The following is a 13,226-nucleotide window of genomic DNA, read 5'->3' as shown; positions in this document are numbered from 1 at the left end:
TTTAATTTTGATATTACATATGTTATATTCTAACTGAAAAACTGATAATTGATGTACCATTTGTGTATATATAATATTCAACTAATCATAACATGATCTACAACATCCCAGTTTTAAGATATCGGTCTCAAAAAGGTTTGATTTCCAAGGAAAATTTAAAAAGGGAAAAAATCAGAAGTGTTCTACCTTGATTATTTCTGTTTGTCATATTATATGCAACAGATGAATTTAGAGATGCTACACTGAATGTAGCAAAAGAAAAATTTAACCAAGCTTCTTGACAAATATTGAAAAATCAAATTCCAGTATTATAAAACTATTCAACAATTATTCATTCAGCTTAAGTAGAGAACATTTTTAAGTGAGTGTAATTCTTTCTGTACATGTTCAGAAATGCATTTCAAACAATAACAGCTTTATTAATTTCAAATGCAAAGACCATATCCTTTGTTTAGTCTGACTGACATTACTTATCAACTCTTTTTTTACTAACTACCCTCCCCCACCCCATTCTTTCTAAAATGAGTAAGGAAGCTTTTAAAAAATGTTTGGACACGATTCACTTTGGGTTATCATGCTCCGCAGAGAAAATATCACTCAAATAAAAAGATTTCTTTACTTTAGTAAAGTTAAAGGCATACTGAAATTTTCTCAACTTCAGAAAATTTCCTTTTTTCTTTAAAGATTTTATTTAGGGGCACCTGGGTGGCTCAGTCATTAAGGTCTGCTTTTGGCTCAGGTCATGATCCCAGGGTCCTGGGATAGAGCCCCGCATTGGGTTCCCTGCTCATCGGGAAACCTGCTTCTCCCTCTCCCACTCCCCCTGCTTGTGTTCCTCTCTTGCTGTCTCTCTCTCTGTCAAATAAATATTTATTTGACAGAGAGAGAGAGAGAGAGAGAGAGTACAAGCAGGGGGAGCGGAAGGGAGAAGGAGAAGCAGACTCCCGCTGAGCAGAGAGCCCTACGTGGGGCTCGATCCCAGGACTCTGGGATCATGACCTGAGCCAAAGGCAGACCCTTAACCGACTGAGCCACCCAGGCGCCCCTCAACTTGAGAAAACTTCTGACAAAATTTATTACATTCGAAATAGTCTATCTTTTTTATTCTAATCTCCCACCAACACAAAAAATAAAGTAATATATTTAACTGGAAATTACATTTAAAATTGTTCTGTTTTTTGCATGTTTTGTTATCAGTCTGTATTAATTTTGAATGATTTTGATAAAAGTCGGGACAAATGAAGTTAGCATACACTTTTCAATCTATATTTAATTAAAACTTTTAATGTTTTGCCAAACAGTAAGGTTTTGTACAATACACAGTAAGTTAATATACAGCTGGACAAGTATAATTTTTCTAAGATAAAAATAAGGAACAAAATATAGGCAAGACTCAGAAAGAAAAAGTATATTGACCTTGCATTTTTACTTGCATATTTACTTACTATATCTTTCTAACATCATTTTAAAACAAGACTGGTCTGACATACTTTCTTACAGTTTGGAGTTCTTCAGATAGTTCAACCTCACAGTAGCAAAACCCTATGACAAGGCAGGTCAAAAAATTAAGGACCTAAAACTAAGTCTACCTGAGAAAACTTTTATTATCACCTTTTAAAAAGTTTTATTTTCAATGAAAACAACCAGATCAGATTATTTGCGGAGGTAGAGGGCATGTGTGGTACGTTTGGATTTTTTGTTCATTTTGTTTTGTTTTTGTTGGTTCATTCTTAGAGCACACTTTTACCCAAGTTACAGATACAAATAAAGTTCTTCTGATAACGAAATATTAGAAATTCTTCTTTGCACAAGTTTTATGTCATGAGGAAAAACCACAAACTACTCCTAAATCAATGTCAAGTTCTATATATTCAGGTTTAGAAGCAACAGAACTATGAAGACAGCCAAGTTATGAAAGCCCATTTTCAGATCTGGAACAACTTCTGGACATAAAGAGGGTATTTGGCATACATTATACTGAAGGAAAAGTCCTACTTTCATTATTTCCTGATTCTTGGAATCCAATAAAAACTTTATGGAATAAAAACTCATTTTCAAAGAATCCTTCACTGAACACATAACCAACCACCACCATAGCCCTTCTTTTAGAGTAATGAAAGTTGATAAACTATAAGAGGGGTATGGAAATTTTTATTTTTTCTTGTGCATTTTAAAAGAATGATGAAGTGGTTTCTCGGCTTTTTAAGCACCAATGACTTTTAGCACTTGAACAATGCGCAATTGAAATACATGCACATTCACTTTTCAGACAACACCAACCAAAATTAAAATGGCGGTGCTTAGGTAAATATGGATGACGCCCATATAGAAGTATTTGCCACTGGGAAGGGCCTACACAGAATCACATCTTGTCCTGATCGTACCTGCCTGCCAGAACGAAATAGGCAGCTGACCAATCATGGGGTGTTTATCTGTACAGTGGTACCTTTGTTCTCCAACAATGTTAGATTGCAAGCGCCTTGGAGCTCATATTTACCTGGAGGATTCTTGGCAGGATCATTGTGGCTTGGGCTTCCTGATTGTCCAGAATCTATAAAGAAATCACAGAAAACGTTTTCTTTTTAATTTGGCTTGAACAAATTTCACAATCCTCAGAAGGACTTTAAAAAAAAAAATTAAGATGCAACAATGAAGCGGAGTGTGTTTAAATAAAGTATACTTTCCCAAGCCTTTCAGCAGCAGCACTTTATTTATCAAGCTAGGTGAATGTCCATACATATTTCTATGTCAAAAGGAAAAGAAAAAAGTAGAGATCTATCATAGTCTCAGAATGGAGCAAGGCCTTTTTTAAAAACAAAGGGTCTGGCTCCAAAGCCACTGAAGGTGGTTTAGAGGTTGGGCCTGCCAGAAGCAATATGAAATAAAGCAGATACATCCCCTAAAAATGCAATCTGAGTGTAATTAAACATGCTTTTAAGAACCTGAAAATGTTTTTATTCGCTGAGTGAAATACACAGAAACGAGAGTCCATTTTTCCAGGATTTCGTGTGCATACGCATATGTCCACTCCCATAATCTCCCAACGTACTGAATCCAGGCCCAGATTTGTCTGCATCCCATAATAGCAATCGATTTGCAAACACCAAGAAAAGCATAAATTACTAGGTAGAAACTAACATAGCTTTGTGGAGAGCAAACTGTTGGATCAATTTAATTTCCATCTGTGATAGACAGACTGCAGATAAGGAGAAAAAGATCAATGTAGAAATATCTGAATTTCCTACCCCACGTTATTTTTCATTGATGCTTTCTATGGAAAGCAACGGAGAGGCTATACTACAGTTAGGCAACACGCCTTTCCCAGCTAATCTAACGCTGTTGTGTTTTGCTCATTCCTCTTTCCTCCACGTCCCCTCTGCAGTTATCTGTGTCATTTGCCCCATATTATTATACACTTACTTGCAGGTTGCTTTGTTATCTTCTTTTATTGGTTCTAGTATTTAAGTTTTGTCTCCCCAACTAAATTGCATGCTCCCAAGCAGAGGCAGAGATCCTGTCTACTTCTTTTGTGTCTTCCTCAGTGTGCAGTGTGCTGTTCATGGCTGTGAATGCACTAGGCTTTCAGTAAATGCCGGAGGAATGGAAGGCTCCAATTCAGCAGCCTCCTTTGCCTGCCTAGGAAAGGCAATTTTGAGCTCGATAGTGAATTTCAACAAAATTTGATAGGTGGCCACAGATCAGTCTCTTCCCTGAAATCTTGCCATGGTGCCTAAGCCAAGACAGGAATCCAGTCTCATTGAAGCAGAAAAATCTAATGCTGGTTTTTTCAGCAGGGTTATTAAGCTCTTCCATGTAAGTGATTAGCATACTGCAATTGCTGCTTCTTCTGTTAAATCCAAGGGGATCCTGTTGTTCTCTTTCTATATAGAACTTGGTTATTTATTTTTGCACTTTGCCTCATGCCTGCTAACCAGATTTAATGCTGAGATCAGAATTCTACCTCTTCATCCTATTTCCTTTGTCTTTTTTTTTTTTCTCCAGAATAGCTTTCATGAAATCTTCGCAAATATATTCAGTGATTCCCACATTATCCTTCAACTGATTTCTGGTTTTCCAAAATGGAAGTAAAGAAACTGTTAGGGGCTACTCTTGCAGCCTGAGTTTCCAGCTAGCGTCTCCTGTAGACAGTCACAGAGTTGAATATTCTCTAAAATGCTTGTCTCTCATCTCTCATGAATTTGCTTGCTTTTTCTGGAATTAAGGCAAGAGTCTGTGACTTATAACTTAGAAGGTCAATCTTTCTCTTTCTACATTCCTATAAAAGATGGTACAACATTGGCCACTTTCCAGGCATGGAGTATGATAGTTACATAAAAATGATAAATGACATTATTTTGCTACAGCCTCAGCTATTTCTGCCTCGAGTTCCTCTGACAAATGTCCTTCGATACTGATACTACATTCCAGTTTAATTTCTCAAGTGACTCTAATATTTTGAGGAGTTCCTACTTATTATTATTATTAACATACCCACTGGACAGAGAGCTTCTTCATATTCTCTTTTTCCTTCTAAAGTTACTTCACATTTATGGAGGTCTAGACATGCATCCCTCAAGGTGGCTAATGCCACCTTCCTGATGACACAACATGAGGCAGGTTGAGGTTGTCCTCGGGGCAGGGGTTGTAGACTCTCCATGAGCCTTGCATGTTTACTTAAATCAATTTCAAAAGGGCACCACAAAACTCCTTCCCAACATCTGGCTGCTAAAACTTAGGTCAATTAAAGAATGAATGTCTCTTCTATTCCGAAGAAAGTATTCAGCTAGAACAATGGCACCCCCTGTTACCACAACATCCCACTGGGAAACCCTATTCTTTTCTGCTGCAAATTACCCCTTCCCCCATATCCAACAACTGCACACCAACTTCTTCATTTGAAAACAATATAATTACCAAAAAAAAAAAAAAACAAACCCACAAGCATTTGAGGGAAAACTTAAGTAGACCCTACATTTGAGTCACACACTTGCTTTTAATAAGAATTCCACTTTCTAAAATGATCTGGCATTTACTGGCACACAATGGTAGCTTTTCCCTCATATTCCAAAGTCTGTGCCTTTTCATGAAGTAAAATAGCATATACTAGATCCCAAAACATAGAAGGGGCCCCCTCAGGGAGGGAGCAAGTTAGCATTTACTTTTCAGACTGTAAATTCTAATACTACAATCTACTCTTAACTCTTACGGAACCTTATACTGGTCACTTAATTCCAACTGCTAGAAAAGGAAGTAACCAGCGAGTTATAGTTGGCAGAGAAATCAAAATGAACTGTTACTGTGGTTAGCTTCAGAGAAGGAATTATTCAGACCACATCAAAAACCTTTCCAATTCACCACCCAGGTCACATTACTCTAAACCCAAAGGTCTTCTTCAACCACTTCCATCATTTGCTCAAGTCCTGTGTGTGTGTCTGCATGTACTTAATATGTTATCATGAATTCGAGCTCTCTTCCTCACTAGTAGGGTGATTTTGTGCACAATTACTTAATTCTTAGAGCCTTGTGGTCTTGATTTTTACAACTGTAATACTGTCTACCCCGTAGAGTTGTTGCAAAGCTTTTATTATGTAAACCATCATACACTGGTCAGACAAAATACAATGAGTAAATGAAAGATATCAAACATAGAGGTCACATTCAAAGAATGATTAATATTTTTAATGGACTAACTCTCAGGAAGAAAGGGAGAAAGGGGATATGACTAAATTCTGCCCATCCCAGGGCAAGCATCTAAAATGATCTGTGGACGGGGCCGGGGCGCTTGGGTGGCTCAGTTGGTTGAGCATCTTCCTTTGGCTCAGGTCGTGATCCCAGGGTCCCGGGATCGAGTCTCACGTCGGACTTCCTGCTCATCGGGAAATCTGCTTCTCCCTCTTCCTCTGCAGCTCCCCCCTGCCTATGCTCCCTCTCTCTGTGTCAAATAAATAAATAAAATCTTTAAAAAAATCTTTTAAAAAATAAAATGATTTGTGGTAAATCGCCTGAACATGAAGGAGTGTGTGCCCACTGAGAATTCCTACGTAAAAGCTGTCTACCGCTTTCCCCCGAAGGGAGAAAACACTGTCATTACAAGGTTCTCAGGAGCTCTCATGCTCAAAAGGCAGTAGGTACCAGCCATTTGATGAAGATGACCTTCCAGAAGACTGAAGTCTGCAAAGAACAAGGCTGGTAAGAATGGGGCTGTGAGTTGCCCAGCACACTGGGTCTTGAGTCTAGAACAATCTGGATGCAGTGGAGAGAAAGTGAGGGGAGCGGAACCTGAAGGCAGCACACCTAAACCAGTCCTCCATCACTCCCTCCACATTTTATTTTTTCTTCCTTGATCCCAATCTACATCTTCTACATTTCTGACTTCACTGGACGTAAAGTAGAACTGAAACAGTTTGTATTACATACTTATAAAAATCTCATATTACCCCCATTCCTTATGTTTTAATGGTGTGAATTAAACATATATGTCTTCTTCTTGGAAGAAAATAGTTAATGAAGCCATTTCTAAGTTACTACTTTTTAAACTCAATGTATTCCTCCTTCCCCAGGAATAAGAAAAGGTTCCCCACATGACCCTTACCAACTTTTCCTCAATCCTTTCGTGTACTCCCTTTTAAAAAGCAGCCAGCCTTTTATGACTCTTCTAATATCTAAACTTTACCTAAAGAATGGCCAGTTTCCCTCCTGACCCAGTTTTACGAAAGATCCTGGGATATTTAAGTGACCTAAATGGCTTGTCCAAAGTTACATGGCAACTATTAAAACATATGTTCTCTACATGGGCCACCCATTCAGACACACTGCCTCTTGAGAGATTATGATGCAATCTTCAAATCACGTACAGCCAAGTGATCTTTCAGTAGATTAAATGTTTCTGGGAACTTGACCTTCCCCTAACTTCCCTCCTCCTTCCTACCATTTACCAATACATTCAAAACCTTTTTCATAAATTTTAAAAGCCCATAGCTATTCTTTCACTCTAAGTTGAAAACAATTATTATTAAAATCTATATAGTAATTGACGCTTTAAAAAGAGGACAACTCTAAATCAAATTTAGTCTGGATTCTCTCTGCATTTGAAACAAAGAGAATTCTAATGTTTTACTAATGATCTAGTGGGAGTCCAATAAAATATTTGTTAAATAGGTAAGATAATAAATAATAACTGCTTAAATGTTTGTTATTGAGTACTAACTTTCTGAGGTAGGTGAACTCAATTGTCTGAGGGAGGCAGACCATCAAAACTGAAAGTCTTTTGAAGGTCACTACTGTAATAAGCATCAATTAGATGTGAATCAGTAAGATTCATGGAACACCTCCTATATTCCAGTTGCTGATGTTTGGGACATAATAGGTTCTCAATAAATTCTTATCAAATTTCCAATTAATTTATAATAATGACCTTTAAAACACTGTTTTAAGACAAAGAATATACATTCTATGCCTTCTAGAGCTCAGAGGCTGCCCAGAGAGAAATAAATGTACAAATAAACTATAATACACTGTGATAGGTACTATTAATGAGTATGTATCAAGATCAGCAAGCAGTTGGTTCTTCCTAGGACGGATGAGCAAGTCTGTGTTATAGAAGGTATCACAGGGAAGGGACCTTAGGAATAGGGTCCTGAAAAATGAACAGATCGTATATTATGGTAGTACATAATTCCACTCTGCTACCAAGGTAATCTTTTTAAAACTCCAAACTGCTGAAGCTACTTCACTGCTAAAACCCTGACATGTATTCCAAATAGTCATAAGAAAATCTCCAAATTTTTTAGTAATGCCATTCCAGACACCTCTGGTCTTTACCAACTCCCAGGTCATATCTTAGCCTTCTGGTTCCCCATATGTCTCCTACATTTGATGACTCCAAGTCTTCACACATTCTGTCCCCCTTTTATTTTCCGTCCCCCTTTTATTTTCCGTCCCCCAAGTCCTCCATGTTGAGGTCATCCCTTTTAGATTCTGAACTACATGAAAGCAGGGATGCTGACCTAGTTAGCCCTACAGCCCTAATCTTCAATATAGCGCCTGACATTCAGTTGGGTAAATCCAATGAGTAGGAAACAAGTAGTCTACAAAAGTACAGAAGTGGGGGTGCCTGGGTGACTCAGATGGTTAAGCATCTGCCTTCGGCTTAGGTCATGATCTCAGGGTCCTGGGATTGAGCCCCACATCAGGCTCCTTGCTCAGCGGGGAGGGGAGCCTGCTTCTCCCTCTGCCTGCCGCTCCCCCTGCTTGCACTCTCTCCTTCTCTCTCTCTCTGGCAAATAAATAAATAAACTCTTAAAAAAAATAAAAGCACAGAAGTGTACAAAGAAGAAAGACTAGGTATGCCCCTAGGTGCAGAAACATACATTAAAATCATATAGACCCACATTTTATGGCAAAAAAAAGGGGGAGGAGTCAAGTGTACTAGTCCTGGCCTGATGTTAAGGCTGAGTTTTGCTTCCCTTATATCCAGAAGGAATATTTGGAAATGGAAGGGGGGGAGATAAGACTATTTTGAGTCAGAAATTAATTTTGGGGTCTCTCCTCCAAAGGGAAGAAATGTCTGGTGAGGGTCCAGAAGCAGGCCCCAGTTCGCAAGCAGGAGGCCAAGAAGCCTTTAATGGCCTTTATACATAACCTGTCTTTCTACTCCTAGATGAAACCTATTTCAGGAATTCATTTTATTTTCTGGCACCATGACTGGAGCATCAAAAGAAAAACTAAATTTGAGAGGCATGATTTTAATTTACAGTCCTGTCAGTGTAAAAAAGAGACTAAAGAAGGTAATTTGTCAGGTCCCTCTAAAATTCTATGATTCTATAACAATATGGCTTTTATATCAAGGGATATCAGAAGAGTAAATGAAACCCACCCTGTAACCTGTTAACCTACAGATAGCCTCTCGCTAGAACTAAAATTAGTCATCATGTGATAAAGGACCCCTTTGTCATATTCTTTTCCTTTAAGCAGGTAAAGAAATAGCCCATTGTCAACTAAAGAATACCACAAGATTTTTTTTTTAAAGACTTGGAATGGCCCCCTTCTTTCTCTCCTAAACATTAATTACCAACATACTAAAATAGTGCATTTTTACAAATTAAATATAGAGCATGACAGAAAGAATCACTTAAGAAAGAGAAAAGTCAAGATGTAAGGACCAAGCAAAACCCTGAGGAATGGATTACAATGCATGCATTTTATAACAGGGACACACAAAAATAAGACAAACCACGCACCTTTTTAAAGGGGAAGTGGGAGAAAACTATTCTCCTAGGACAAACTTCTCTCACCCTCTCCCACCTCCCTCTGCTCAAGTGTTGTGCCTCATTCTTGGCAGTTTACTTTCCACAAGGACTGCTTCCCTGGGATTTACAGTGACTTAGCTTCATATAACTGCAATTCTGATTACATAATTCACCATATTTTTCTCCAGTACAGTTAAAATGCTATATGGCTTGAGTTTTGACGGACGACTGCTTCATCAATTGGGGTGACATAAAACTATAGTTTTACAATATTTTCTTTTTCCTCTATTAAATGTTTATTAGAATAACACACACACACACAAAGAACGTAGGAAAACCAAGTGCTTCCTTGTCTTTCGTAAGAATGTCAATATGTAGGAAAATGCCTGCTCATTCTCTCTCTCCTCCTCCCCCTGTCTCTCTAGCTTCTGTCTCTCTCTCTTCTCAATAGGACATTCCATTATATGGCATCCGCTTTGTTGCGAAACTTGGTTAACCACCTGCCCATAGAAAGCATTAACTCTGTCACTTTGTTAATGGAGTCCTTGGTATGTTTTTGCTGAATCAGTGCCCCCTTCCCTAAACCCAGGCCTGAGTACACAGAGAAATCAAACCTCCCTGAATACGTTTGGCAGAAGCAAAATAATAGTCAGGAAACATGGCTTCCTACATATTCTTAATCATGCTTTGTAATCTACATTATTTCCCATCTAAAGGCCCGTATCTTCAGATCTTCCTTTTTATTGGCTAACACAGATTTTTAAATATCTGTTGAATACAACAAAGCTCATAGTTTTAAGAGAGGTTGCTATGTTGAGGGTCCTTACAGACAAATTAACATAACCAAAGAAAATATAAAACAAGAGCCCAGACATGTAATCTATCCTCTATTTCTTATTCCTACAGATTCCATTAGTTCTATTTTTAAACTTTCTTTTAAAGAGCTACTTCTTTTGGTTTAACAGGGTGATTAGGTTCAAAGCATCATATCTCAAGGATTAAAATAAGGATTTATTTGGGCTCAAGACCAAAATTTGTCCACAAGGAATTAGCCGAAAGACAGAGGCCACTGAAATTTAAGGGGAAAAAAAAAAAAAACACATGTCCTTATGTAAGCAAATTAAACCTGTTCACAGAAGGGGACTATTGACCAGTGCAGATACAAACACCCCTGCCTAAAAAGTGTTAAACCTGCCAATATCTCTGACCAGAGGTTTGCACTGCTTCATTAACTAGCACCAAAACCTCACAAATGAAAGCAGGGATAATCGTATCTGACCTTTCTGGCCTAAGATTAAGTTCAATGACTCTTTACTGATCCAGGGATTGAGTGAACCAAAGGTCACAACCAGGATCATCTATACTTCTTGCTTTCTAAGCCTGTACCCTATAGAATGCAAAGACACCATTGTCAAGATTGCTAAGTTTCTACAGTGTGTTTTCAATTAAGTAAATAAAATGTGGTAATTAAATCAAGATTGCGTAATATGTTTTTGATTTGTAATCTCATTTAAATTAATTAACTGACTCAATCCTTGTTTAGTTTTTAAACTGGCCTAGTTAGGGAAAGAGTCCCTGGGAGCAAATCCAGTTTTCTATCTTTAAAAACAAGGCAAAGCAATCTGGCATCTTTAAAAAAAATTTTTAATGCACCAGGAAAATATAAATACAGAGGCAAGGGTGTTAGTGTAGTGGAGGGAGGAGTTTTATGGCATGATTTTGACAAAAAAAAAGGTTCTTGCACTAGAAAGAAATAAACCAAGACATTATTTATTCAAAACATTTCTTTTCCAATTTTATGAAGATTGCATGTTTGTTGGAAGCAAAACATCTCCAGCTGTATTTTAAGTTTCTGAAGAGAGTTGTAAGATTTATAATCTTTCATAAATGCTGCCCATATCTCATAATATTAGATGAACACGCCACTGCGTACTTTAAGGAACGATTGGCCAATACGTTTTGCCATATGAAAACAATGAAGTACTTTCCAAAGCCCGGCCAGATCCAGTAGGAAAAGATGAGATGAATGTTCTGTCTTTCCCATCTGGGAGACATTGTGGATTTCAGCTATTCTATGTAATTTTTTTTTTTTCTTGGAAACCAAGAAACCTGCATTTTATAGTAAGGTATGTAGTGCAAAGAGAACGCTGGTGAAATATGAATCTGAAAATGAAAACCAGAATGTCATCAGACCCAGGAACATAATTATGGAAGCAAATTGAAAAAAATCAATGCAAAATTTCAATATAAACCAAATGCAATATTTATGATCATATTAGTCTAGATTTGCTCTTAAAAGGAAAGCATGGAAAAATAAATGCTCTCATACCTCCAAAGCCCCGAAGAGCACTACGTTACACTGACTGACATAGTGACTTACTTATCTGTTTTATTTTGTCCTGGGGTCTTCATCGGTTAGTCTAAATCCCACACGTGCCACAATCCTGTGGACACATGGCCCCTTTGTGCTATGCTGTTCGTGTATTTCTCCATAACGTACTATTATATTGTATATCTAGATTAAAACCAGATACAAGAGGGGCATCTGGGTGGCTCAGTCGTTAAGCATCTGCCTTCGGCTCAGGTCATGATCCCAGGGTCCTGGGATGGAGCCCAGCATTGGGCTCCCTGCTTAGCGGGAAGCCTGCTTCTCCCTCTCCCACTCCCCCTGCTTGTGTTCCCTCTCTCACTCTCTCTGTCAAAAAAAATAAATAAATAACCCAGATACAAGACTTTCTAATATTTTGTTGGCAATTTTTCTTCTCAGAGAGCAGGCTGTGTTTTCTCCAAACTGTCTGGAGAGTCAGAACGCCTGGGTCCCATTCAGTAACTGCCAACCACTCTGACCCTGAGCAAACCACTCAAGCCTCAATCAGTTTTCACGTTGCCCGATCATTGAAAACTGGACAAGAAAAAGGCACAAGTTTTTAGCCTTAGTCATTTACAACAGAAATAAGAGGGGGAAAAATAACTTCATACAACAGTGAAAATAAAAATATGCACAAGTATTTGTGGAGAAAGGCCAACGTATTTTTAAAAATATACTTTGAGGTCTAATTCCCCACTTTCACTCCTCCCCCCACCCCTGCAAAACCCCACCTAATTGGTCCTCCTGTTTTCACTCCACATTTCCCTTTGAAAACACTAACAGCGCTGGAAATTAAAGGGCCAGATTAGTGTCCAGCCTGTTTGCTACATTATAAAACTCATGGGGTCAAGATACACGGAAATCTTTTTTTTTTTAAGATTTTTATTTATTTGAGAGACAGAGCATGAGCAGGGGGGAGAGGCAGAGGCAGAAGGAGAAGCAGACTCCCCGCTGAGCAGGGAGCCCGATGCAGGACTCAATCCCAGGACCTTGGGATCACGACCTGAGCCGAAGGCAGACGCTTAACTGACTGAGCCACCCAGGCTCCCCAAGATACATGGAAGTCTTATTCACTACTTAGCATAATCCCTGGCATATTAGTAGGAGCTCCATCAACACTTGTTGAATAAATGACCACTATTTTTCCGTGGACAAGACCTTGATGGCTGCTCTAACTTCAGCCATTTTTCATCTTCCTCAAATTATAATTAATTGCAGTAATGCCAATCATAACTATTACTTGTCTGGTGATTATCTACACATATTCTATTTTTTAAGAACCTCTCTACAAATACAAATTTAGCAATTGATTCAGTCATGGACCGAAAAGTCATATTCTTATTTCAAAAGTGCTCATTTGATCATAGGCATAAGTTCCTAAAAAGAAAATTTTTACTTGAATAGACTTCTCCATTATGCCAGGTGAAAAGATACTTTGCCAAATCATTAAGATATTTACATTTAAATACCTCATATGAGCTTACAGAAAAGAAACTGAATGGGTTTTTTGTATACCTTATTGGTTATATATGATGAATAACGAGCCTTTGCTTTATTATTAAATCATAGCTCTTAAGTCTGTGGTGATATAGTCATACAAAAATAAATGT

At 38.1% G+C, this 13,226-nt stretch overlaps 1 protein-coding gene across 5 annotated transcripts in view; it reads right to left on the bottom strand.

Annotated features, from left to right (window-relative positions):
* The window catches only part of NFIB (nuclear factor I B), a 235,200-nt gene that overhangs the window by 101,460 nt on the left and 120,514 nt on the right, over positions 1-13,226 (bottom strand). For all 5 annotated transcript variants that reach the window (XM_034987974.1, XM_034987976.1, XM_034987975.1 and 2 more), the window contains exon 3: positions 2,498-2,551. In XM_034987974.1, the coding sequence (XP_034843865.1) occupies positions 2,498-2,551 (54 nt within the window). The remainder of the gene's footprint in view (positions 1-2,497; positions 2,552-13,226) is intronic.

This window comes from Mirounga leonina, unplaced genomic scaffold (assembly GCF_011800145.1).
Source record: "Mirounga leonina isolate KUSES-001 unplaced genomic scaffold, KU_Mleo_1.0 Mir_447, whole genome shotgun sequence".
In the NCBI taxonomy this organism is placed as follows: domain Eukaryota; kingdom Metazoa; phylum Chordata; class Mammalia; order Carnivora; family Phocidae; genus Mirounga; species Mirounga leonina.
Note: the sequence above shows the minus strand (reverse complement) of the source record. Positions and strands in the feature narration are given on the sequence as shown.